The sequence below is a fragment of the Glandiceps talaboti genome, chromosome 10 (genome assembly GCF_964340395.1).
Source record: "Glandiceps talaboti chromosome 10, keGlaTala1.1, whole genome shotgun sequence".
In the NCBI taxonomy this organism is placed as follows: Eukaryota; Metazoa; Hemichordata; class Enteropneusta; family Spengelidae; genus Glandiceps; species Glandiceps talaboti.
The window spans coordinates 16,718,254-16,745,974 of record NC_135558.1 but is presented as its reverse complement, the minus strand read 5'-3'; the positions used below and the strand labels follow the sequence as shown (position 1 = coordinate 16,745,974).

The following is a 27,721-nucleotide window of genomic DNA, read 5'->3' as shown; positions in this document are numbered from 1 at the left end:
AATTGGCTCTTATTTTTTGTTTATGTTTGCTGAAGAATGCACGATCACCTACCTGTAGAATTCAAACCTATCAACAACCTACAACTGAGCGTACTTTTTGACAATACATGATTCAGATCATAACTGCTTTCACACTGGAGGTTTCAGCTTAGATAGACACAAAACTAAACCTACTGTTGTGACATATTCCTATAAGCTACTGAATGCACATTGGTTTAATTGTACTCACAGTAGGGTGGCATTTTTTCTGATGACATCTGTGATCTTACATTTCACATTTTGTGAACTTCTAGTGTTTACACTATCTTGAACACAGGGTTATTATATATCGCTATAATCTTGTTGTGTAATCTACCACACCGAACTGCAATAGTTTTTTTGGGTTTTTTTGTTTGTTTTTTTCTTAGTATTGCGCCGGATCGGAGCGCCGCAACAACTTAAGTTTAGATAAGGGGCAACATCAAAAGTTCAATATAATATATCCAACTTAATTGCTTAAGTTAGGTCCCAGATTCCCCCCCCCCCCCATTTAACTTAACTGACATGAAATTGAAAATCATTTCAGACTCATACTGTATACTTCCACTTTCAAACAACGTACCAATATACTACTGAATTATTTTTTTTTTTTCCAAAAGTCAACTTTTAGTTACATCCCTTTGAAAGAATATATACATCGTATAGCTCACAAAGCATTAGCAAATTCTTTCAACATTTTGTTTTTATTATAATTGATATACAATATTTCTTCTCTTATTATTTGTTCAATATCTCTTCTTTCCAAAATTCTCGCTTTATATACGGCAAAAGTCGCCACCATCAAGATTAAATTAATTACATCAAAAGTCTTACAATATATTCTGTATCCATACACAATGTGCTTCCACAGCAGTCTTACGTTCATTCTATACAATTGATTGATTATATTAATACATTTTCTCCAGAACTGCTTGACAGCTTTACATTCATAAAGAAAATGTTTACTGTCTTCAATATTTTTACAGATCTCACAGAATGGATTATTCATTATTTTCCATTTAAACAAATTTTCTTTGTGTGGGATTTTGTTGTATAATAGATAACAATTAAATTGTGCTATTTTTTTAACTGGTATACATTTAATTTTTTCTACCCATATTTCTTTCCAGTTACAATATTTCCCACAATCCTTTTCCCAAATCTTAGGAGCATACGTTTTAACACCACTATTACTTACTATGTTCCAGTAAAAATCTTTACATGCAAAATCAAACATGTCTTTGTATTCTCCGTTGAAAGCTCTTTTTCTTAGCTGTATCCTACCAAATCTTATATAAATTTTATTGCTAACTTCACACATAATTCTGTACCAAGTTTTGGGGATTGCTTTTTTTACCTCTATGTATTGTACAATCCAGTTACTCTTACATTTCAATTTGTCCAATAGAGTATTGTATCTAATAAAACTACCGTTATTAAATAGGTCTGCAATAGTTTTAGTTTGTGTCTATCTTAGTAAACTGAGACGTTGCCATCTTGGTCATAAATTACCTACTTACTTCAATTAGACGTTGCTTCTCTTCATTATCACGCTGTTGCTTCTCTATATCACGCTGTTTTTCTTCAATATCACGTTCTTTCTTCTCTATATCACGTTCTTTCTTCTCTATATCACGCTGCTTCTTCTCTAAATCAACATTCTGTTTCTCTATAATATCATCTTTTTCTTTAGTTTGCATTGTAAAATCTTCTAACTCCCTAGTTTGTTGTTCACATTGTATCTTCTCTTCTCCAACCTGGCCTTTCAGGAACTGGATTTCTTCCTTCAAGTCCTGTTGTGATTCAGACGGATAAACAATTTAATACTTATCAAAATTATACTGTAGTACAATACTTTCATACACAATCTCAAAACAATGGCAATAGAGGTAAATAACGGCATCTAGCTGCTTTCACCACAGCAGATTTTAATCAGATTGATTGGTACATGTACATAGTGTCTTTCTGTCTATCTTTTTCTGAAGAAGATGAACAGACAACAAGAACAAGACTGTAATAACAAAATCTAGTTCTCTATAAAACACTGGTTCTTACAGCCATTTTGCTATCCTTCTCTAGGGTTTCTTTATTCATCTTTTCAATCACTTCTTCTCTGTCTTTAATTTTGTCAACGTGATCTTGTACAAGATCCTGATAGTGTTCTTCTAGTCCCACTCCATTCTTGGCTTTTAATGTTAAAAACTGATCCTCCAAATCCTAGAAGAAAGAATATCAAACATAAATATTTATAAGTTTCAACAACAAAATGTTGCTGAGACCGGTGCTCCCTCTGTAGTTTTGAAACAATGGTGAATGCTTAGTAGGCAGTGGTCTATGTAAGTTATGTTATGTATAGTTCGTGAATACCTTTTCCATTTGTAAGACTGGTGTCAGTTTAGCTGTTGTACGCATTAAGCCTTTCAGTCACTAATACATGTAAGCTAATGAGGTGATAGTGCCAGCCAAGTGTTAGCACTGAGCTGGCCTGGTGTTAACAGGGCTAGTGCATATTATCCCTTCCAGTTGCAAACACATGCTAGCAATTTGTTAGTGCATGTAGTGTAGTGTTAGTACTGAGCTACTGTACATGTAGCCTGGAGTTAACTTAGGACTGGTGCGGGTATTTACCGTTCCAGTTGCTAACACATACTGGTGAGGTGTTAGTGCCAGCCAGGTGTTAGCACTGAGCTAGCTTGGTGTTAACATAGGACTGGAGCAGGTATTAACCCTTCCAGCTGCTAACACATACTGGTGAGGTGTTGACACCAGCCTAGTGTTACCACTGAACTAGTCTGGTGTTAATAAATGCAGGCATTAACCCTTCCAGCTGCGCACTCATAAAGGTGAGGTGTTGATATTAGCCTAGTGTTAGCACTGTTCTAGTCAAATGCTAACCCAGTTGGAAAGTGATTCACTAGCTGTACATTGTACTGTATATCTGGACATAGAACAAATCATTCTCAGTACAACTTAATAGCTTTATCTACCCACAGCGTATATTTACTTGTACAAATGTTCTGTTTATTGACATCCATCCCATGATTTTATAAGTGTTCTTGCTTGCACACAGTTGTACATTGAATATCTTTTATTGTCAGAATTTTATTTACAAATAGCTGGGCTAGTACAGAAAAGTGTACTTGTATAGGCATACACACAAAATATCACTGCATAAATAGATAATGTGAGTCACAATATAGGAAGGTGCCAAACATGACTTAAAGAAAAAGTCTGATAATTATTTAAAAATAGAATATTCTGATAAAAAACCTATGTAAACAGTGCCCTCTAGAGACACTGATGTTCATTGAAAGGGTCAAACAAGTTCAAAGATCAAGTGCCTGAGACTTGGACATACATGTAGCTGACAAGATAACAAATACTTCATTTGTATCCATTTTGCTTAGATTTACAACAAAAATAGAACTTAAAACTCAGAAATATTCAGAACATATTCCTTTCCAACAGCATTTTGTTTATACTACACTTTCTTTCTATACTTGCACTCTATGTAATGGGATGGGACTGTATGTTTATGAAGCATGGAAGTCCTTAAAACAGTACTTGAATGTATGTCAAGTGTAATTACAATAGTTGCTATGAGTCTTTCTCCTTCATTCCAAGATTGTTGCTAGGTAATTGACTTCCATTGTGAACCGGATAGGAATTTTTGAGGTTGCGATATCTACTTTGTTTGTTATCACATATTTTCCACATCTACTCTTTGTACTATGAGTGTAGTATACATTTTGTAAATAAATGTCATTATTATGTCCTTTGATGGATTCATGTCAACATGTCACAATAACCATTTTAGTTTGTTTCTGTCTTAGATTGTTGAAAGTGATCTAACCACAGTAATATTCAATCTATTCAATCATAACTTAAAGAGCCCTAGGGGGCAGTACCAGTGGCCAGCTCTGGCAGGGGTGTGTGGCCAATACTGCCAACCACAGACCCAATTTTCACCAAAAACTACACCCCGTTTTAGAGCCTACAGGTTATAAGAAAATCTCACAGTTTAAACCAAAATACATTTTGCAGTATAGTTCTTATCTAGGGGATTGCAAAATGTAGTATTCACACTTGTACTTTTCCCCCAGGGGCAATATTTTAGGGAAAAAATTAATTATACGACACAGTTATGATATGCTAAAGTCTTTAGACCAAGAAAAATCAAAACTAATGTAGAGTGGACCCCATTTCAGACTCTTCAGGTCAAAAAAACCCACTCCCACATGAGACCAAAGGGCTAGAAAACACACCCTAAAAGGCAGAACATATACTTATGGTTAAATGGGGTGGGGAGGAGGGGGTAGGGGTGGGGTGGAGTAGGCCCCCTCCTGGGCTTGGAACCCAAGCTAAAGTCCTGGCCTGGAGAATCATCATATACATGAACATGTAGTCTATCTCCAAACCACACATGATCATGACCCATAACTGCATGTCAAAGTACACCAACATTCCAAAAAAAAACCCAGATAGGTTTTCTTTCCTTTGGAATCATATATATTGCAGCAGTTCTACATCATTAAACTGTATACGACAACAGCTGATGAAAACTAAATGATTTAGTTGAGACATGGGAGGTAAAATTATTCAAAGTTTTTGGAACTACCGTATTACAAAACGTACCTGATATTCAGCTGTGCGTTGATCTAATTGTGATTTGTATCTATCTTCCATGGCTACGTAAGCATACCTTTGTTGGTCAGCTTCATCTAAAGCTTGCCTGCAGGACAGAAATATTTCAACATTTTTACATGACTTGCAACACCATTCTGGGTTTACAAATAACTGTACACATCAGATCAAATAAATGTGAAAGGAGTTTTCAAGGTCACCTTATGCTATTATCCATGAATATACTGTAGTACCTCTGACCAACAGACTGTCAAAACACACATGTATGCACGCACATGCACACACGCACACACACGCACACACACACACACATGCAGGTACACATGCACATACACACACACACACACACACGCACACACACACACACACACACACACACACACAAATTTATGATAGAAACATTGTTTGGTATATAATGAATGAATTATCACAGAAACATTTCTAAGGTACTGAAATTAACCAATTACCATGGAAATATTTCTAAGGTACTAAAATTAACCAAATACCATGGAAACATTTCTAAGGTACTCAAATTTACCAATTACCATGGAAACATTGTACATGTACTCACTTTGCTTTCATTAACAACTGTTGTTTTTCTAAAATTTCCTGTTTCTGCTGCTCAACTTGAACTTTCAGATCAATATTCTGTAGGAAAAAAAATCAAAATATAGTGAACTCTTGAGTAGGTATATACTGAACATTCTACAGCTAATCATGGGACATGCAACATAGCAACTAAACCAAAAGAATGCTTTTATAAAATGAAACCCACAGAGAGAGAGTACTACTATAAGTATAAGAGCCGAATTACCGATCATCATGTGTTGGGAAAAAAAATTGGGGAGTAAACTAACCGCAGCTACATGTACATATCTTGTTCGTATCCTGTACATTTCAAGTATGGACGTCTGACAAAAATGTGTACATGTAGGGGAAAGTGTTTGTGGAGTTTTGAAACGCTGCTGGCCAATTCAGATTTATCATCAAGTGTATTATGTATTTGATTTAAACACAGAACAAGCCTGCATGAATGCCCCAGATGAAGCTATACAATTTATAGGTGTTGTTTATCAAAGTGGGATATCAAATAACAAGCCTCTAAGGACACCTAGTTTTCTACTCAGCACTTGTACCGGTGCCAAATATCAGCATTATTACTTTCAATTTTGTATACTTTGCTATACACAGTGTGTATATGTGTGTCTGCAAGGCTTGAATTTAGAAGTACAATGTAGTCCAGGGAATATGGACAACTATGCATTGATTATAGCTGACCAAATTTATAAGAAGGTAGATTGGTAGACTGCCCAATGGATATCCATCGAGAATTGTATCTGAAAAGTTCACTTTGGTTATTAAAATCTGACTCACAGTAGTCCAGGACAAATAGACTACTAAACATCATAGTTCAGGGCACATACATGTACATGTAGACTGACTACTAAACATTATACCTCATGTAGAGTACCAAATTTATGATAAAGTGGCAGTTTGTGCTAGACCAATAGAAATCAATAGAAAACTCCAAATGGATTATGTATATCTGAACAGTTCAATTGGCTAAATATGCTTAGCAGTATGTGTACATGTTGTATGTTTGTCGTCCAGGACACACAGACTACTATCAAACATCATATCCAGAATACCACATACATTGTATACATATAAGATGGTAGTCTGTTAGATCAATGGAAACCAATAAAATTGAAAACTGTACCTGTACAGTTTGCTTGGATAAATCAGACTACCAAACGTAACAGTTCTTTTCAAGCCCCGACTCAAAATGGTGTTTGCCAGCACTGACTGACTTATCTAGCTCTACCTTGTACATTTGTACATAACCAAAATAGTTTATATCTTTCTTAGATTACATATCAAAAAGATCAAGACAAATGTTCACTTTTTATTTGTATAATTTTTTCTGGACCTCTGGACTTGCAATTTATTTTTGGAAAAATGCCAGCCAACAAAAGCTGATAGGTTTATTGGGACCATGCATAATTAGACCCAAGGGGACGTTAAGGTTACTCCTGTGCATGCAAAAACCTGTAACAATAACACTGCCATAATGCTAGGTTCAATTTCTCATGCAAATAACTATAGATACTCTAAACCTAGATATTTTCGCTACTACAAAATTTTCTAATTTTACATTATTTTCAGGTAGTTCTCAAGGACCAATTTTCACTAATTACCAGTACATTGTGTTCATGTACAAGAAAGCATTATAGTCACTCCTGGTACTTAGTTTTGCAATTTTCTTTTTGATCAAAAGGAATGAAAATACATGTAACTTGTAAGTCTTTTTGCGAAAATATCCAGGTTTCAGTATACTACACCATGAGTACCCAACTACTGTACTGGGAAACTATATGCACCAAACCCAGAATTTGAAATCTGAATTCTAAATCTGGAATCAAAGTATATTACTATACCTCACTCTGAGTACTCAGAGATGTACTTCCCTTCCGTTTTGCTTTAGAGTTTGACTACATATTATAACATACAATAATCATTCTTTAAGATATATGATTTCAAAGTGTACTAGTACTACCGGGGGTAGCCTTCAAAAACTGGAAAATTTTGACTAAAAAACTCAATGGACTGCATTACAAAATCTATAACATTAGTTCCAAGAGAGAGAAATTCATGAATAACAATAATTATGAGATTCCCATTGTGAAAGAAAATGAAAATAAGGCTTTTTCTGTATTCTTTGGAATTCATTTCATGTATGTGACACACAAAATTATATGCAGCACTGACAGAAATGACACAAATGTTAGAAAGTAGCCTGTAGGGGGCGCTATACAGGAAGCACTTTACTTTCAATTTCTTACAAGCATAGAAGCATGACGCACTGAACAATTGTACCGAGATATTTGAGAACAGAACATTGGGTAGATTTAAATGACCTTAACAACGATTTCATGCATCACAGTGTTTTATGGAAAGAGGCAGTCACATTCTTTCTTTTGAAATCAACTTTATACTAAATAAGACCATGGGATACTTAAAATTTCAATCATGGAATTGATACAGAAATTCCATTAGATAACAGGCAACTACAGAATAGTTTGAAATTATAATGATTTTGTGTGCCCTGCTTCATTTTTTTACAATGAAATTCACATGACCAGCATGAATTGAAAGGAATAGACACAACTGTGATTTTCAAGATTAACTCAATTGATAAGACCCCTGTATATAAACAATTACACTCTTTGGAAAGTCCAATTCAAACAATCAATGCCTGGTATCTGATAACATGAGGTCGTAAAATAGATGTCTTGTGTTCAATCTCAGTCTCTGGTTCAATCCATTATATTGCAAGATTGTCTATAAAAATAGTGTGCTTACATTGTAGTAACAGTTAGTCTAGATATTGGTGTCTTGTATTTTACGACCTCCTGTTATCAGATACCACACTTGGCGTTGATTGTTTACAAAGCACTACGGTATATACACAAGAAATAAGTACCTGTCAGAATTCGAAATATATTACAAAGTCTTGTTTTTAATTCTTGGAAAAAGTTCATTTTAGGATCAAAACATTAAAACACTACACTGTCTAACAATAACCTTAAATCTCGATGAACCCTCCATTTTATTATTTTATTACATATGTGAACCCCCCCCCCACCTCAAAAAAACCAACAACGACAAAACAAAACAACAGTTATTCATCCCAAATATACAAAAATGTACAGTTTCTATAATATATGTTAATTAAATAAGAACCGTATCCATAGTAACTTACAGTGGTATGTATATCCTCATCATCGGACCCTTGGTGATCTTTCTTCATACGTTCCTCCATATGAAAGATTCGTAACTTCAGGCTGAAGTTTTCCTTTCTGAACTCGGCCAGTTGCTGTAAGGATTGAAAGTTTCCAGATTATTACAGTATTCTATATAAATTATACTAAGAAATCGTCAGTAAATGCATTAATAATGGAGTTAGCATAGTCCCTCTAAAACATTCTGTAACATAATATTATGGAAACGTCCAACCATAATTGTAAAATGAGTGAAGTGAACTATTGGTTTTCATGTTGGTTGTTTATTTTATATCTTGAATTATTGGATTTTAATTATGGGTGAAAATTCCAAGTATACTGTATTTTATTCAATACATGCAGCATAGTACTAATTTGCCACTCAGAAGACCCTTGTATATATGATGTGTGTATACCAAAATCTACATCACTACAAAAAATATACCACTAGAGGGCGCTATTGACAGCCTTTCCCCATGTGTACTGTATCATACCAATAAAAACAAGCAGTATTATTTAAAAATTATATACTTGCACTAGAAAAAATTTATTTGTATTCTGATTCTGAATCTGTAATGCATACTATCTGATAGCTGGCTATCAAAAGTGAATATTTTTAAAGCTTAGATAAATCACAGACGTTTCTATCCAACGTCAATGGATAAATCAGTCTTTGAAAGGAAAGATACATTCATACATGTACAATGTATACAATGTACCCTATGTACTGTACTTACATTTTCGATGTCTTTGACTGTGGACCTCATCATTGGTGATCTACGACCAGAACTGATGTTATCTATAGCTGTATAAAGATAAGAAATGACAACATAAAATATGACAGACAACATTATTTGATACGACTTTTGTTTTTATACTATATGATAACATACAACACACAACGTAACTGATAGTGTGCGCATCACGGCATGTGAAGTATACGGATACGTAGTGTATAATCCATGTTTATATATGGCTATGGTACATGAACAATGCGCTTGATGCAACCTTTGTCTTTGCATATCATGATGCTGTTGATATGTACATATCATGCTATCGTTATTCGTGCAGAATGTCACCGCCGTTGTAGATAAACTGTACTGTACATGTACCAGTGATTACTTGTACTGATACACACGCATACATGTATTTGCGCTACAGTGAAATATCACAAACATTAATGCAAACCTGAATGCAAATTGAGTGCAGAATTGTTCAATGTAAATATGAAATCACACAAAATGAACAGTAGTATTTTTTTGGACAAAATCTGAAGATATAACCTCATGACATGTGAGTGTCTTTTCTGTTAGTGACTCTGGGGGATATTTACACTATTTGCTTACATGACGTACTGGTACCTACAATGTATACTTGCTACACTCATGAAAGCAAGACTATAAAGATCACAGCAGGTCCCCCCCCCCCCCCCCCCCCCCGTCCCATACAATGTACTCACACTTACAGTCACATATTATGGGGTTCTGTCATATCATAGTACAGTAAAACGTCGATTATCCGAACGCTTACGGAGACATGCATTTAGTTCGGATATGCGGTCAGTTCGGATATGCGATCTGCATCGAGATGGGATGGGGCGGGGTCAAAAGGTCGCACTCATACAGAATGAACGTACACGTACGCTGCATATCACACTTACACATGTTACAATAGGAGAACAACTTTATTGAGATGTTATTGAAGGTGTTTCGTTCCAACACACTCAATGTAGTCGTCTTTTGTTTTACCGTACGTCATTAACATCACGTCATTCTAGTGGTGGACAGTGATTGTTTACAAACAATACACACTGTAGCTCCAAGACAAACCGCGCTCATTACTTTGACATCGGAACAATAGATTTTTTCGGGGGACACATAGTCAGTTCGGATGACCGATCAATTTGGATATTCGACGTTCGGATAATCGACGTTTTACTGTATATCCCTTTCAATAGCAACACTCTTTAAAGTAATTGAAGTTTTATTCACACTGCCAATACTGTCATAAACAACTTCCTGACGGCACAAAACATTAAATGTCAACCTTCAATGTACTTCCCCTGCTAGAAAATCAACATTTTTTTGGTCTGTACATGTAAAGTGTAACTAGGTCCAAGTCACTACACTTTCTGTATTATTGAGTCTGGTGTATTACATTTGTGTACAGACACATGTTAACATATACATATTTCTCCATCTTTCTTTCCTCTGTCGAAATGAGTGAAACAAAATCATCTCATATGTTCAACCATTTGGTATGTACATGTATGTGTATACTTCCTGTATGCCTATTGTGAACAAAATATGTATTTTTACAGTCAAAGGTTGAAGTTGAAAATTTTCTAGTCTCAATTTTCAAAATATTCCCAATATGTTTTCTTGATAATTATATGCAAAAGAGGAATTTTAATTTTCCTGTCCGCCTGTTTTATGTGTGTACAATTAATTTTAATAATTCATAACAAAGGCTGAAAACGTTAAATTTAAAATTCAAAGGTTAACAGTCTCAGTTTTCAATACATCCCAACAAAACTATTATGCAAAGGACAAATGCATGGATTTGCCTATTGTCCATTTGTCTGATCGACAGCAAAGGTTAAAGGTTAAAGTTGAGAGGTCACAGTCATATTTTCCAAATACAAAATGTACACATCTATCTCATAATTATTGTGCAAAAGATAAATTTAAACTCTGCCTATTCTAATATTTGTATGACAAACAGTTAACATTCTCATCATCAATATCTACTGAGAAAAAGTCATTTAATAAATGGATGTATACCAACTGTACTTCAAAGAAAAACGTCATTTCTTTGCTTTGATAATATTTGTAGTACTTAGTACATGTAGTTCTGATCTCGGCACACAAATAATTTGACGAGCCATGTGACAATTTGATGTCATTGGATATACATTTGTATAACAAAACAACAGCTGGAGAAGATTTTAGGTGAAATAGTCTAGTAAATTAATTACATGTATGTTCTGAATTCAGAAACTACATGTAATTCGAAAAAAAAAAAAAATGAACTTCAAAATAAATTGCATACACTTACTGGGAGGTCCTTCTGGCCAATCCTGTTCATTATAATGCATGGCTGACCGGTCTGCTGCCAAGACTGGCAGTCTGTTGATGTTCACACTGAATGAAAAAAAATAAGAAATTATTTCATAGTTAGATATTTTATTTCAATATTTATTATTATTATTACATGTATTAAAAATGCAAAAGTGATCCGCAATACTTGTCAACTCCCTCCACTGATGGTAAATTTTACATGACGGCAATGAAAACATAGTATTATGTATATACCATTTTTTTTAAATGAAAATAATCAAGAATTGAAGCAGAAAAACAAACAGAATACAATGTAACTTGTATAAGTTGTAAGTTGTATGTATTAGTTACAGCATTGACAATGGAGGGGAGAAAGGGTAATGGAGGGGAGAAAGGGTGGCTGTAGAGCAGGTACATGTAGATGTACTAGACTGTCGACAGTCGTTCATGCCTTTTTTTCTATGTTTTATCTAAAACTAAAGTCATTGCCTCACTCCGATCCGGAGTAATACTATAACCATGTACTGATAGGAACAGCAAGTGCTGAAGGCATTCGCTGTTCCTAACAGTACGCGTTAGTATTCAGTGCTACGGAGCGAGGCGACGACTTTGTTTCGATGAAGCGCAGCAAAAAAAGGCACGAACGACTGTCGATAGTATAAACAGGTACATGTTTTCATGAGAAACTGATTAATATTTAATACATACATGTACAGAAATATGGATACATTATTACATCATGTATGATGTACTACATACATGTACAAGTTAAGCTATAATTTGGGTTAGAAGCTCACAAAATGAACCCCCACCCCTAAATACAGTGCTGAAAGTTAAACTGAAAGCTCCCATGTACATACATTATCATAAAGTACTTGGATTCATACTCACAGGCCTTTACATAGGGATAATCTAAATCTGAACTAATTACAAAATAAATAAATTTCTAATTCTAAAATTGTATGCTTAAAATTGATATTCATTACTTAGATATTGTGTCTTGTAATCTATTTTTGCTTACATTTGTAATAATGACTACAAATATTGATTTTTTTGTAATTATGGATAAAAAATTTAAAATGGAAGCCATGAATATTAGTACACAATCTTTTTGTTTACAAAGATTTCAAATTTGTGAGAAATCTTCATCTGTTTTTATTTCGATATTTGTACTTCACAATTTCAAATTATTAAACAACAGAAAGCAGTAATACTGTAGTGTAAGTGTACAGTCTGTTTTCAAAACACTGACTCAAATAAAAGCTAACACCCATAAAAAACAAACTATACCATTGTGCTATAAAAAACACAAAATACTACAATTGAACTTAGAAGCAATTATGGCGTATGGACGGATGTGAAATATTTTTTAAAAAGTCTACAATGAAATAAAATTCACACTGCAGAATTTGTTGCGTGATACCAACTTACCGACATACACCGTTCAACCACATAAAAGCAATGTGAAGCAACTGTACTGATGAAATCTAGTTTACGGACTTACAGCTAGGGTCCAGAAACACAAGTCAGGAATTCAAAACACCAGACAGAAAGTCTGAACTCTGCCAGGCACTCAGTCCATAATGTGTCTACACAGTTTATACACCTCTTGACTGTAACTATATAATATGACTATTGTATAAATCCAATTACAAAAATTAATAACCCAATCAATATTGGCGAATGTTTAACACAAAGAACCAATAATACATCCATCAATAACTTGGGAAGTAGGAACAAATGGGTTTTTTGATTTCCACTGACCCACAACGCACACATTTAGTCAACAGAATGCTAGCTTTCCAAATCTCTTCCTGTGTCTCTGTGTCCACAACACAACACAACTGTAATACTGCTATTTTTAAAGGAAGTTGCGCTATAACACTTCCTCAAAATAGAACGATCCTATGGCGTAAGTGCAAGTAACTTTATTTTCAAGATGGTGATGCCATATCAAATTATATTACATGCCATATTTTATCGTCATCGTTTCAAGCTTTAGGGTTATTTCATTACAGAAATGAAAACTCGAGTGATGAGTGGTTTCATGTTTTCAGATTGAATTACATATATATTTATAAACATGCATTCTCCTTAAGGTCAAAGGTCATATAAACATTACATGTTTAAGGTCAAAGGTCAATTATAACTACTGATTTTTACAAATTAAATTGAAATTTGAAGAAATAAATAATAAATTATACAGTAGTAGACTGAGTTTGTCGACAACGTATAATTTAAGTTCTGCAAACATAAAATAACTGATGATACCAAAAAAGATAAGTTTTTTTATTCGACTTATTTAGTATATAATGTATTTGTATAGCTTAATCTCAATATTTTAAAATAACAAAACAATTGTTATTTGACACTATTCAGAACTATGGTCACCAGCAGTGCATCTGTGGACTATTTATTTACAAACAATAATTTGACCCCCTAGCCTTCTCATTATTTTACAATGTACATGTGTCTACTTTCCAGGCTACTTCAAGCAAAATGCAGATGGCAATATCGACCTCAAGACTTTTCAATGAAGGCTATGCAACTGCAAAAGGGACTTAAGTGAAACATAAAAGCAACTATGTGATTCGAACACAAAGCACATGACTGCCTGTGTATTACGAGAAGGATAGGCAACTTTTACAGCCATTGGTCTTTAGACTGGCGCTATCGCTCTGGATTTTCCTTAATTTCACATTGAATTTTCCTTAATTTCACATGCTGGGTCCCAAACCCTAAAGCAAAAACATTGGTCATAACCCATCTGTAAATTGTAAGTTCATACATGTTGTGTATTTAAATATATCTCTTTGTCCTTCTACTTGAATGAACCATAACATTATCATACAAAAAATGTAAAAATGACATACATGTACATTGTACATGCATGATTTGCTACATCCACAGTCCCTCTAGAGTGACTGTGACACAACACAACACAACACAACACAATACAACAGAACACATTTGCTGCATGACAGTTGACACTGAAATCTATACTGTACTGTCTATATTGTATTTCTAGTCTCTTACTTAACAATAACAGTATTGTTGTACACCTTGGCAAACAAACTACTCCAAATTTAGATATATGTATAATCTGAATGCAAGTTGATACTGTGTACAGTGACAATATACAAAACACTAAAATGGTAACAACAATACCCCTAGTCAGTGTACATACCTACACTTGATACATACATGTCAAAGAATGGAGTTATTTTACCTGTATACACTTGGGTTGTGTACAAAATTTGGTGAATATGGGAACCCCTAAACTGCGAAAATGTATTATGAATATGATTGAAAGCGCATGCATTTTTCAATAACAGTACATGTATATATTCATGTGCAAGTGTTTGTATAAATTGTATATATTGAGAATATGGCAAGGATTGCATTGTATTTTATAGCAAACATTGTAATCTAATGTTACAGACATGTATGCAAATATATACATGTATACATTTGTTGTATCTGTGTGCATGTTCCTCCACTATCCTGCACACATTTTCATATCGTCTGATCCAGGACAAGTCAATATACATCTGTAAACTGTGATAACACAATTCTATGTTTAGTAGAAATGAATTTTTCATGATCTGTTCAATTTGTGACTAAAACATACACATTAATATTAAACAGTGTCAAATATTGTGACAGGAAAATGGTCTATTAATATTGCAATAATTATAGCCGTCCATCTGTCTAATGTGAATGAAAATTTTCAAATTAATACATAACACAAAAGTGAAAACTACATAGCCTCAAAATGTAACAAAAACTCTATTTCAGCCAGTTCTCTACCACTACCAAGTGTTTTCCTGTCTATGTATCTGCCACAGCCATCAAATAAGAGAATTTTTTTTAAATATCTGCTAAGGTATTTCAATTGAAGAATCAAGAGAATCACCATTTTTATTTTACAAAAAAAAAGGATTATTTTGCCTTCAAGCACATGGACATCTGTTTCCTCTATCTACAGCCTGTACATTGTATTATCCTACTAAACTGAATTCCATACAGAATATCAGGAATCAAAGGTTTTTGACGACCACTTCAACAATGCAAACATGTGTTTGTGAAAAATATGAACACTGCAAATTATCGATAATATGTTTTCCTTCAGTCGTTTTCACAGTGAGCAGAAAAGCCCATGGGTTCTAGCAGCAAGACTACATCTACCAACTATGTTATAAGGGTTACCAAAGCTTTGAAAAAACACTGGTATTCAAATGCCAACAGTTTTGGTGTTTACTTTTAGTAATAGTTAATTTGTTTGTCCATTTTCAATCTCACCAAACTTGCACTTTCACAGGATACTACCTACATTTGTAATTGTACTCTTAGGAAAAGTAAAATACTGTATAAGAAACAAAACAACTTCGTTCCTTAGAATTACATATACACATACATGCATGTGGAAAATACACTTTATATGAAACAATTGTTAGGCTGTGTACATGTGTGTGTAATTAAACTTTGGCTCCTTAAAACAAAATTTGATGTCTGCAACGTACATGTGTATGTAGAGTTTATGCATAACAAAATCGCGGGTGCATCCCCCCCCCCCCTCCCAACAAGTTAAATAATTAAATGTAAAGGGGGGTCTCAAAGAAATAGAACAGTTCAAACAAGTACAAGATCATGATTACCTTTCTTCATTTTCTTCTGACATTGACCTTGAAGGCTCAGAGAAATGACCACTTAATAATATATATTATATCTCTATGTTATCCTAACAGATGTGAACTAGAAACTACATCGTGTATGGTGTCAAACCATGGACTTCCTGTTTACCGAACTGCATTGTGGGTAAATCCATTACCATGGAAACAGACAATATACATGTTGTGATTGTAAATCTTTTGTAAATATTACCAAGTGGTTGTGATTTTTATATCATGTAATATGTCATAGTGTAAAGTATTGACGACCTGACCTTTGACATAGACATACTCACATCTGGTCTTTTATCAGTGGTAATCGACATCGATAATGAAGTGACCGAAAGATATCAAAGAATGAAATAGACAATTTGTCTATAAATATATAATATATTTCATGTAAATGAAATAGATCTGCTGAATATATTTTGTCTACTGTGATGTCAATATTTAATACTGCATCATTTAAAAAAAAAAAATCTTTTGAGTTTTTGACAACTGCGTCCGTGTAAACACTAAACCAATTTAATTTAATTTATGGAGACCAGGAGTCTATTTGTACATGTATGACCAGACTTGAATGACAAAAACGATAAATCTACTGTAAATGAGTGTGTATGACAATAAATATTTCAGGACATCAAGCTTTTTAAAAAAGGTGATTTTTTCGATATCATCACATCTGTCCTAAATTATAGATACAACTGTAAGAATGTACTACTGCAGTCAAATTTGTCAAAACTTGTCAGCCAGATTGAAAAAAAAAAGACAGCTGAACTAGTTACCAGCATGCCAAACAAGACATACCTGTCTGTAATATAGGTATCACCGTACCCGCAGCATTGAGTTACACCGAACGGCTACAACAAAATCGGGAACATCAGAGACACCAAGCTGTGCTGTGACAATCACCATAACAAATTGTCTCCTTCGTTCTTGTCGTCCACGTTTATACAAGTGATACCAAAAGTGGTGACATTTTTTATCACGAAACTGGAATAGCTGTACAGAGTATTTTAAAATACGACAAACCACAGGCCCTTGACAATAGAACTACTTCAGTATCTTGGTGAGTAAAGTATGTCAACAGCTTTCAGCTTGTACAGGGGGCACCTACCAAACCACCACATGTCAAAATGAAGTATACAATACAATACATTACAATGCCTAGTTTGATCTGTTGTTGTTTTTTAACTACTTGTCAGTCAATTTTACCATGTCAACACACTATCAAGTCATTAACAGTACAAATTACACACATTAAAGTGTCAGTTATCTGAATAATTATTTCAAATTAGTTCATAAATTTTTTACGATAGATTTAACGTTATGAACTTGACTTAGACTGTAAGATAAATCACGTTGACTTGTTCAGCCCCAGTATTAGTCTGTAAGGTACGCCATGACAGGGCGCCCTCACACATCGGCCAACCCCTAACACCGGTGAGGGCGAAACGTCACGACGTATCTTACAGTCTACCCCAGTATCAGACTTCTCTTACATCTAAAGACAACTGTACAATTAAACTCTAAATTCACAATTTTTTCTATTTTTCTATATATTTCTGACCTAATGATGTTCTGCGAATGTCTTGTTTTGAAGTACATGTACCTGTAAGTAGTACATTCTACCCATGTTCCCAAAGTAGTTTTCCCACAAAATTACGGTACTTGGTACATGTATAGAAATCTATGCAAATTTTACCAGATTTCTCCCCTCTGTTACTGGGGTTTCCCAACCAAAATTATGTTGCAAGATATTACAAATCTGCAATCATTACCAGATTTCCCCACCAAAATCATGGCACAAAGTATGGAAATCCATCCAAGTTTTACCATACACCATACATGTACATTTGTATTTCCCCTTTCCTGTCAGTGTTACCAATGTTCCCAATTGATTGCACCCATGGAGGTATAAACTATAACCAGTGACTCCTTTCTACCTCTGCCAAGCCTTAGCAAAAACCACTCACTGTACATGAACAATGGCATAAGTTAGCAGAGTACATGTACTTGTATAAGAGTTGACTTTTGGTGATACAATCCAGTTATGTACAAGGGGTTTCCCTAGGCATTCTTAGTATATACATGTACATTACACAAATATACAATACATGTATACTATTGTTAATGTGAGGTCATCAAATTGTTTATAATCATATTATTATACCTACGTGTAAAAACCAGGTTTGAGTTCTGCTAACAACATTTTTTTAACAAGAGATGATTTAAGTGTTCTTCAGTTAGTACTACAAATGTAGTAGCTCACTTGGCTACAAGTTTAACAGTATCTGTAAGTACAGGTATATGCTTCAAAAAAGTACATGTTCCTTCAAACAAACTACTATAGTACTATCTACTACTAACTCAGCTCATGAAGCTAGCTATGGCCCTTCAAATACCAAGTACACATATAACTTACATGTTCAGAGTAACAGAAAAGGTAATTATTCATAGTAGAGATTACAGGTGAAAATTAATACCCCCCCCCCCCCCCCCCCATACCTCCCTTGAAAAAGGTGCAACTGTAGAATCTTAGCAAGACTAATAGTATGCTTTTTATTTGGTGGATAGACAGAAAAAATACTTTAGCCTGGGGTTGTTAATTTTAAGTTACCATTTCAGTTTAGAATACTGCAAAACTTAGATTATATCCTATGTAAAGGATACTCTAGTTTGAGGTGACTAGCAGCTTTATTCCACAAATACCTACACAAACAACAGTTGCTATGGTAACCCAAACCTGCTACCAATAATAGTGAGTGTCTGTGGCAACTAAGGTTATTTCTCTAGCGGTTATTCTTTAAACTAGTTACTACGAAATTATTTCAATTACAAATTGAAATACAAGTGAATATCATATTACCTGGATACCAAATATAAGTAATTATCAAATAACTTTGTATAATAACTTTGAGAAAGAGTAACTAAATGACCTCTAGCTGTGTCTCTCTGAGACATATTTTGATATCCAACAAGTTACAATACAAACACACAATGAATACATGTATTGAGCAAAGTGACCCAGTTCATACAATACCTATACACCTAGTTCTCTGGTTACGTTTTTGTTAGTGTGAGTATCATATTTGTACTTTAGCCTATAGCCACTCAGTACATGTACAACTCCTTAGGGGGCAAATGTCTGAAAACGGTACAACAGTCAAATAGTTAAGGTCTGAATACTCTTTTGTACATGAAGGTCAGAAAGTATGAAGGCCCTTTTTTTTCGTAACGAAGCTACAAGAATTTTTGTTGTTGTGGTAGATAAAAGTGTTGAGTTTACTTTTGTAATATGGTGTTATGATAAAATGCAATTAGTATCTGTCGATATATGTGGTAACTAGTCTGTAAGGTACGCCGTGGCAGGGCGCCCTCAACCATCGGCCAACCCCTAACACGGTGAGGGCGAAACGTCACGACGTATCTTACAGTCTATGTGGTAACCAGTAGCAGTAAAATCTCTGATTCTTTCTTAGTTAAATATTTTGACTACCATGGCCTCCAGCTCCATATAGGATAACTTACTGATTAAGACTGGTATACAAGTAATCCCCATTTCTCCCTTGTTTACGATGCGTCCCCAGTGATGCATACATCCAAAAAATTGCGCCCCGTGTCAAATATGTTGTCAAATACACACAAATAATGTTATTGTGACCTTTGCAAGTGTGTTGGTATACACAGTGTATTTATACTGAGGTGGTGGCAAAAGTGAAAAAAAAAACAGTTACAGTGCAGTGTCTTTGCTAAGGTTGGACAACCTCAATAACAATAATAATACTGTTAGTATCTATATAGAGCTTTCCCAGTCTGTGCTCAAATTACAATTATTACCCCTTGTGCAAGGATCTATAGTGACACAACTGCCCTTTACTTCCTCAACTCCCTGGGGAGCATACAATCCATTGCAGACTTTATAAGCACATACTGGGTTAAAGCATTCACATTGCAACCTCTATCCTACCAGGTCCCCCAATTATACAGCTGGGTAGACTGAGACACAGTCAGGGTTCAAATATTGCCCAATTCAAGAACTTTAGCCACTCAGAAACAATTCAATTCAATTCTTTTATTTACTTTGAGCAATTTCTGCTCATAAGAAACAAACAGCAGCAATAAGGCTTGAACCTGCAACCTAGCATATTCAAAGCCAACCACCGTAACTATTTGCCCATCATGACCCCACTAACAGTAGAGTGTATTTAAACTGAAAAAGTTTTGTATTGTGATTTGTATCATAATTTTGTTAGGGAAAGTCGGTGAACATGAGTTGGAAACTGACGTAGAGTTTACTGTACATACGTGTACTTTGAAATAACACAGCAGAACCCCATGATGTATGAGTGCAAGTGTAGCATACATACAGCACAAGTTTACGCAGAAAACACTACAAACATTGAGTGCATATACCTTTCAAGTTCACCCTTCTTTTTACTCAAATTTTTCATAACCCAATCAAAATTACTGATAAAAAAAGATGCAGGGGTGAGTAAACCATTTTGTAAACAGGGTTGGGAAACTACATGTTTGTGTTATCCCCCGTCCTCTCTGGTGCAGAATTCCTAAAAATAATCTCTGCAAATCAGTGTTTTTGATCTATTTTAGTACACTAGCTAGCTGTTAAATTCTTTTCATCTGTTGTCATTATTACAACATCCCCTTTGACTATTTCACAGAACAATGACATCACTTCCTAATAGTCCATGATACAAAGGACTCCCACCAGCTTGGCTGTTACATAACAACTTATTGTTCAGGGTACAACCCTGGGTACAATATTGATTATGTTGTTTACATCACTTTAATAATACATGCGAGTTCTATCCGAGACCCTTTCATGTAGGGTCTATGATTCTATCATATGATTCTATGATTCTATCATAGACCATGATAGACCATCATATCATAGACTACTGTCTATGGTTCTACACAGCATAAACCCTGAGATCTATTTATAAATTATAATACAGTGTAGAGTAACTTTTAAAAAAACAGCTGATTCTGTTCTGTGATGACTTTCCATTCAAAGTATAATTTATTTCAGCATTCACACAACCCCTATGCTATATTCTCACATTCTCTTCCCCATTTGCTTGAGTTTCAAAATGGGATATTCATTATTCTGTTCATTCTTCAGTCATTCCAGTAAGGCCCTTTTGCTCAAATTACTTGAGTGTGAAATATTGTCAGGGCGGGAAATTGACCTTTTCCTTTGTAGTCCAAATGGACTGTTACTTTACCAAAATTCGATGGTGTGCAGTAGAGTCCAATATACATGTACATACATACATAGCATAACTTCCAGCCCATATGTATGCATTCCTCTTTTTACTTTTTAATTTCTTCTGCTTTCAGTTTTATCAAAAAGTAACAGACAAGAGTGTCTCTCCAATGTCCAGTGGTTTTTACACTCCACAATTTATACCATGTACATTGATGAGAAATAATTTCAAAGTTGAATTACCAAGAAATCTGCAGCTTTCAAATTTTTCTTGGAACGATAATTTCATCCGAATGATACAGAGTAGCATAGGGCACATTCGAATCTTTAAAATTTCCAAAAATAATATCCAAACAAAACACGGACAATTTTCACGGCAAGGGTTTTCGTCATGTTTGATTTTTATCGAACGACAAATTTGCAGAGCTCAATCGTCACAACTAAACCTTTCTACGTGTACATACATGACCGTCAGCTGCTATCGGATTTATTATGACACGTGTGTAACGTATTCCCTGTTGCAACATGCGCAGACCCTCTTTGAAAAGATTTTTGTCAACACTATAACAAACGGCTTCGGTACACGACTCAACAAGCGTCGGTATATCTCAAATTACGAAATTGTACAGGAAAGGGGCTAATGGCTGCCAAAATAAGGAGACGTTTCATGATGTAAACAGTGCTGCTTTATATTTTTATCGACAAGAGTACAAATGCCGGATGGTTCGTTCAACGTGTACGGTGATTCAGTTTCAATCACAGTTCTCACACTGATCAGCTGTTCCTAAACTGACTCACAACACTTTTAACGATCACACCCAAAAAATGTTGTCTGTTTTCCTAAAATACTCACCTGCCATCAAAATCGATTGGCAATGTATGGTCCTCCCCAGCCATAGAATCCATCTTAGTTGTTCCGATGGAAAGCTGTAGATGTAGGATTTAAATTTCAAATTTTGTTGCACGACAAAACATATACAACGTTCATTTTGCCGCCATGTTGGATTGAAAACTAACGCATGCGTGGTGGAGTTTATAGCTAAAACAAAGTAAAGTTGATGTATGATCGTTGGTGGCGGTAATTACAATTTCATCATGATCAAAATTTCTTCTAAGCATACCAGTATAGAGAGACATGTAAGAACGGACTCTGGAACGGGCTATTTGTAAAACAAACAAAATACCACATATATGATCAACTTGTTTGCCAGCCGATTACTTCGAATAACTTGCATTCTTTGGGAAAACAGTCTTCGTCAATGCTGATTGATGTACATGCGTACGTGTTATGTTATATATGGATGTCCTTCAACTTCAAGTTCAAGTTGTCTTGGAGCAATGAGGGGAGGGGGGCAATACAACAAGGAGAACATTGCAATTTGCAACAATCAAATGTGATCACCAAACACCAAACATTCTATGCATTCAGTCAAATTGCATTTCTTTGGCAATACCTATCAAATTTATCTCCAATATTCCAATCTTCAACGGGCCGGGTGTCTGAGTTTTGGTCAATACCTGGAAATACTAGGTTACATCTACGATTATTAGTGTCTCTATAAACACTCTGATTTAGTAGTGTTTTAAACTCTGTCCTTTATCAACAGTTCTGTCAATTCTTCTGTACGTATACCTTTATCTCACCAATGGAATTTTTGAATGCATCAATTCGCTGAAACTGTGGTTTCTCTGATTGCATGTGGGATGTCTCCAATATATCATTCACGCTGTTTTGCGATAGAAAAACGAAGTTTCAGTTCAAGTCTTCGGAGTATTTTTCTTTACAACACCCCCCCCCCCCACACACACACACACAGGATAGCAAATGTCGGCGCATTTGAACAAGTTAAAAGTTCTACTTTTATTGGTGCCCGTACACATGTGTTGCATCAACAGGGGAAATCCCTGGCGATTTGTTTCACATGTAATAACATTTATGTTTGCAAAAAACGTTACTTGAGCAAATACCATCGTACGTACGTACGTACGTACGTACGTACGTACGTACATACATACATACATACATACATACATACATACATACATACATACATACATACCGAACAGTCAGTTACACAGGGAGGCATGACAAATCTCGCAGCATACAGCAAAGACTCTAGCAAAACAGCTTTTCACCGGAAGGAGACTTGATTTATTATTCCACGTGAACTCTAAATCCAAATCTAACATTTCACATGAAAACACAAGTATTTAAACCGACTAAGAATCCACCTCTCTAAAGAGTTGGCATGCTACTCATTGGACAGTCGTCATCACATACATGTAGTACATTATATCAAATAGTACATTATATCCAATAGTATATTATTATCTCGTTTAATATCAGTTATATATTATCTAATCAGTTTCTCATAATTCAGAATTAAAAAAAATAAAAATCACCAAACTTCCAGCTATCCTATCATTTACAAAAAAAGTAATTAATTAATTAATCAACGTCACCCTAGTGCGTGTACAAAGATGTTCCGCTTTTATATGCATGTTAATTTACGTCACTGCTTGAGTGATCATCATGTCACGAGAGGGCGCTAATTACATTCCCGAATATACTACACGTTATATGGATATGTTTTCAGTGACGTCACAAAACTAATTTTAATGATTAAATTGTACAGTCAAACACATTAGGAAAGTCCTAGCACACAATGCAATACCGGTCGACGGACCATATATGTCTGTTTTTCTCTTTTCGCAAGGCTTACAACTGGAGCCTTGTAGATTATATGAATACGTACAAACATGTAAATAATAAATGCGGATGAAATATATAAATAGAATTCGACCTTATCGTAATACCAGATTTAGCAAGCCTCTCGAGGCTGCATCTCATTGTTTAGGTTGTGATCATTTACTGCCTCGGCCATCCGTGTTTGACTAGATGAAATACTACATTATTTTTTTCACAATTATAGTTTCGAGAGTGTTATTGAAAAATATTTTACCATCGACAATTTCGGAACATTTCTCACTTTTTAAAAGAGAGATTAAGTCATTTTTAATATTTTCTGGTGTCGTCTGCCGAAAGTGATAGATTTGAGTCAAAAAGTCCAAGATCTGATCACCGACTTCCGAACCTTCGACGAATACTTCCGAAATATCCACTCGGTATTTGTCGGGAGTCGTACTGAACGGGATGCCATTTTTCCGGAGCGTGTCTTTGATATCGGCCGCTGAGACAAAGTTCATGTTGTCGTCACGCAACACCTCGCCATGATGTTTCCACAGGTTGTGATATCCAGCATTCGCAGCGGCCAAGACTATCAACATTACACCATTAGGAGCAAGACTGTCGTACATTTTCTGAAGCACACCCTCATAATCGTTGAAGTAGTACATGGTTTCGATACATTCAATCAAATTAAATTTATCTTCCAAATTTCTTTCGTAATAGGTTTCAAACGTTTCAGCATACCACTGGAAGGCTACATTTTTAAGCTTCTCGCTGTTTTCGCTCACCAACTTTTGATATTTCACCATTTCTTTCCGACCCGGTTCAATTATTGTACAATTTATGGCGGGAAACTTTCCAAGCAGACGATCGATCATCATATGATTGACTTCTCCAGCACCACTGCCGACGCTGAGGACACCAAAATGTCCGTTCCTTTCTCCCGTTTTTGGTGATATTTCACTGCCAAATTCCATATTTTCCAGGACAGATGTAAATGTTTGGTTCATCCATCGAGGTACGCGAACTGTTAACCATTTAACTCGGGATATACTATAGGTTTGTCGACAGGCATTGTAATGATCCATGTCACTTAAAATACTTCGAACTGTCGTCAGCTGCGACATGTCTCCACACTATCAATATCTTTTCTATCTGACGAACAACAAAACAAAAGTGAACCGAAAACTCGTTACATTTTACAAAATGGATATAGCTGTTCAAATATTCATTTGCATAAATTGGATATGCATGAACAGAGAACCAATGACAATTGCAAATACTACATCAACCAATAATGGAATTAAATTAATAATTATGCAATGTACTACAGTGACGTATTTTTTTTACAATATCTACGACGTTTCGCTTTTCAATAATAGAATGGAATTTAAACGTTTTCTCTGACGTTACGCCTAGTGACGTAGTTATTTTTAAAAAATGATTTCTACAAAGTTTTCGGATGCATAGTGACCTTTGAACAACTTATTGACTGTTTCGTCTAACCATGTCAGTATAATTACTCCAAGGTTTGGACAAATACAAGAAACAGGTTGGCAATAGGTCCTCTCCCATTGTCCGTGCCCTTGAGCTGCCAAAATGTTGACTCAGTGTTTGACATGTACGGGATTTATAGCAGTCCTCTACCAGAGCTAATATTAAATTTTGTGCATCAGCTCAGGTGATAACCAACTACTTGTCTGTGTTGCTGCTGAAGTCTTATCAGTGATGGATAGTGTAGGACAAGGGGGGGGGGGGGTTAGAAGGTGTGAATTGTGTTAACCTAGATTTGTAGTTCAAGTAAAACCAGTCCAGCAAGCAAAGTCAGAAACCATATATGCCTGAAGAAATATAAGGGGAGTCTCCATGGTCTGAAGAATGAAATGCACGAGTCCGACCCGGACCAAAATAGTTTGCCAAAATTATGAAAACTAAATTACGGAGAAAAATAGGCGAGTAGTATTCAAAAATAAATCATACTACTGCACCCACAGGGCACTCAGACTTAGTTACGAAAACAAACAAACAAACAAACAAACAAACAAACATGTATAATAAATAAACAAGCAAACAATAAATAATAAATAGACAAATAAATAAATACTGACAAGCATCAACAAGAGAGTAATTACAAATAGTTCAGTTGTTTAAATTCAATAGGAATGATTGTACAATCATAAAGTGACTCAAAAGTAATTCATGATCTTCAGACCTACCCATAGACATGTTGCTTGCATTGGTTTTTGAACAAATTGTATTTCATGAATATTATTTTTTCACTAATTAATTAAGAAAGATCTTCTTTTTTTTCACCATGTTCTGCCACTTAAATTTTTCTAGACTTTTGATATGTTAATCAGCCTAAAATTCTGAGCAAGATGCGCTAAAATTATTTCTGTTGCAATTATGTCCTGGTTCGGCCTAAATTTCCGCTAGATTGACTGGACTATTATTGTATGTAGGAACGCCCTTACGGAAGGCAAACCAGTTTAAATCTGGTTACTTATTTTATTTATTGAACATAAAGACACTCACCTTTTAAAATTAAAAGGGGATGTGGGTAGGCTTATCGGGTGAATGTTAGACAGGCTTATCGGGTGAATGTTGGACAGGCTTATCGGGTGAATGTTAGACAGGCTTATCGGGTGAATGTTAGACAGGCTTATCGGGTGAATGTTGGACAGGCTTATCGGGTGAATGTTAGACAGGCTTATCGGGTGAATGTTAGACAGGCTTATCGGGTTAATGTTAGACAGGCTTATCGGGTGAATGTTAGACAGGCTTATCGGGTGAATGTTAGACAGGCTTATCGGGTGAATGTTAGACAGGCTTATCGGGTGAATGTTAGACAGGCTTATCGGGTGAATGTTAGACAGGCTTATCGGGTGAATGTTAGACAGGCTTATCGGGTGAATGTTAGACAGGCTTATCGGGTGAATGTTAGACAGGCTTATCGGGTGAATGTTAGACAGGCTTATCGGGTGAATGTTAGACAGGCTTATCGGGTGAATGTTGGACAGGCTTATCGGGTGAATGTTGGACAGGCTTATCGGGTGAATGTTGGACAGGCTTATCGGGTGAATGTTGGACAGGCTTATCGGGTGAATGTTAGACAGGCTTATCGGGTGAATGTTAGACAGGCTTATCGGGTGAATGTTAGACAGGCTTATCGGGTGAATGTTAGACAGGCTTATCGGGTGAATGTTGGACAGGCTTAGGCCAAAAAAAAAAATATATCTGGTTCTGGTCAGCGCGCGCGTGCCCTGAATACCCTCGCGTCGATCCTGTTTTCCCGATAATTTTTGCTTTCCCGTTCCTTATTTATTCCTGATATCAGGAGAACAAGCAGCTGAAATCTACCCCACATGCCAAGACTGCTTAAATACAAAGCCTAAACTGCTTCGAAGAAATAGGAAGTTTTTCAAGAGATAAATATGATAGAACAGAGTATGTAAAGTGTCAAAAAAATGTGTATTTACTAATTTGCAAAAAAAAAAAAAAAAAAAAAAAATTAGGAAAATAAAAAATTCGCGTCGTCGCACCACTTTAGAAGGTTTACCCTGACCAGAACCAGATACATTTTTTTTGGCCTTATCGGGTGAATGTTAGACGGGGATATGCATTCAGACACA

The 27,721-nt window shown here is 35.3% G+C and overlaps 2 protein-coding genes across 2 annotated transcripts in view; both read right to left on the bottom strand.

Moving 5' to 3' along the window:
• LOC144440675 (uncharacterized) overlaps positions 1 to 9,239 on the bottom strand; it is a 49,075-nt gene extending 39,836 nt beyond the window's left edge. The window contains exons 1-6 of the mRNA XM_078130060.1: positions 9,182 to 9,239; positions 8,426 to 8,539; positions 5,234 to 5,310; positions 4,654 to 4,750; positions 2,074 to 2,235; positions 1,539 to 1,811 (exon numbers count right to left, since the gene is read on the bottom strand). Of these exons, the coding sequence (XP_077986186.1) occupies positions 1,539 to 1,811; positions 2,074 to 2,235; positions 4,654 to 4,750; positions 5,234 to 5,310; positions 8,426 to 8,539; positions 9,182 to 9,214 (756 nt within the window). The 5' untranslated portion in view covers positions 9,215 to 9,239. The remainder of the gene's footprint in view (positions 1 to 1,538; positions 1,812 to 2,073; positions 2,236 to 4,653; positions 4,751 to 5,233; positions 5,311 to 8,425; positions 8,540 to 9,181) is intronic.
• Positions 9,240 to 24,307: 15,068 nt separating this feature from the next.
• Positions 24,308 to 25,216, bottom strand: LOC144440674 (histamine N-methyltransferase A-like). Its single transcript, XM_078130059.1, has one exon. It carries the CDS (start codon positions 25,214 to 25,216, stop codon positions 24,308 to 24,310), a length of 909 nt encoding a protein of 302 aa, XP_077986185.1.
• Positions 25,217 to 27,721: the final 2,505 nt, after the last annotated feature.

Excerpts from the sequence above, each read along its gene's own strand:
- LOC144440674 (XM_078130059.1), bottom strand. The coding sequence starts at position 25,216 with ATGTCGCAGCTGACGACAGTTCGAAGTATTTTAAGTGACATGGATCAT.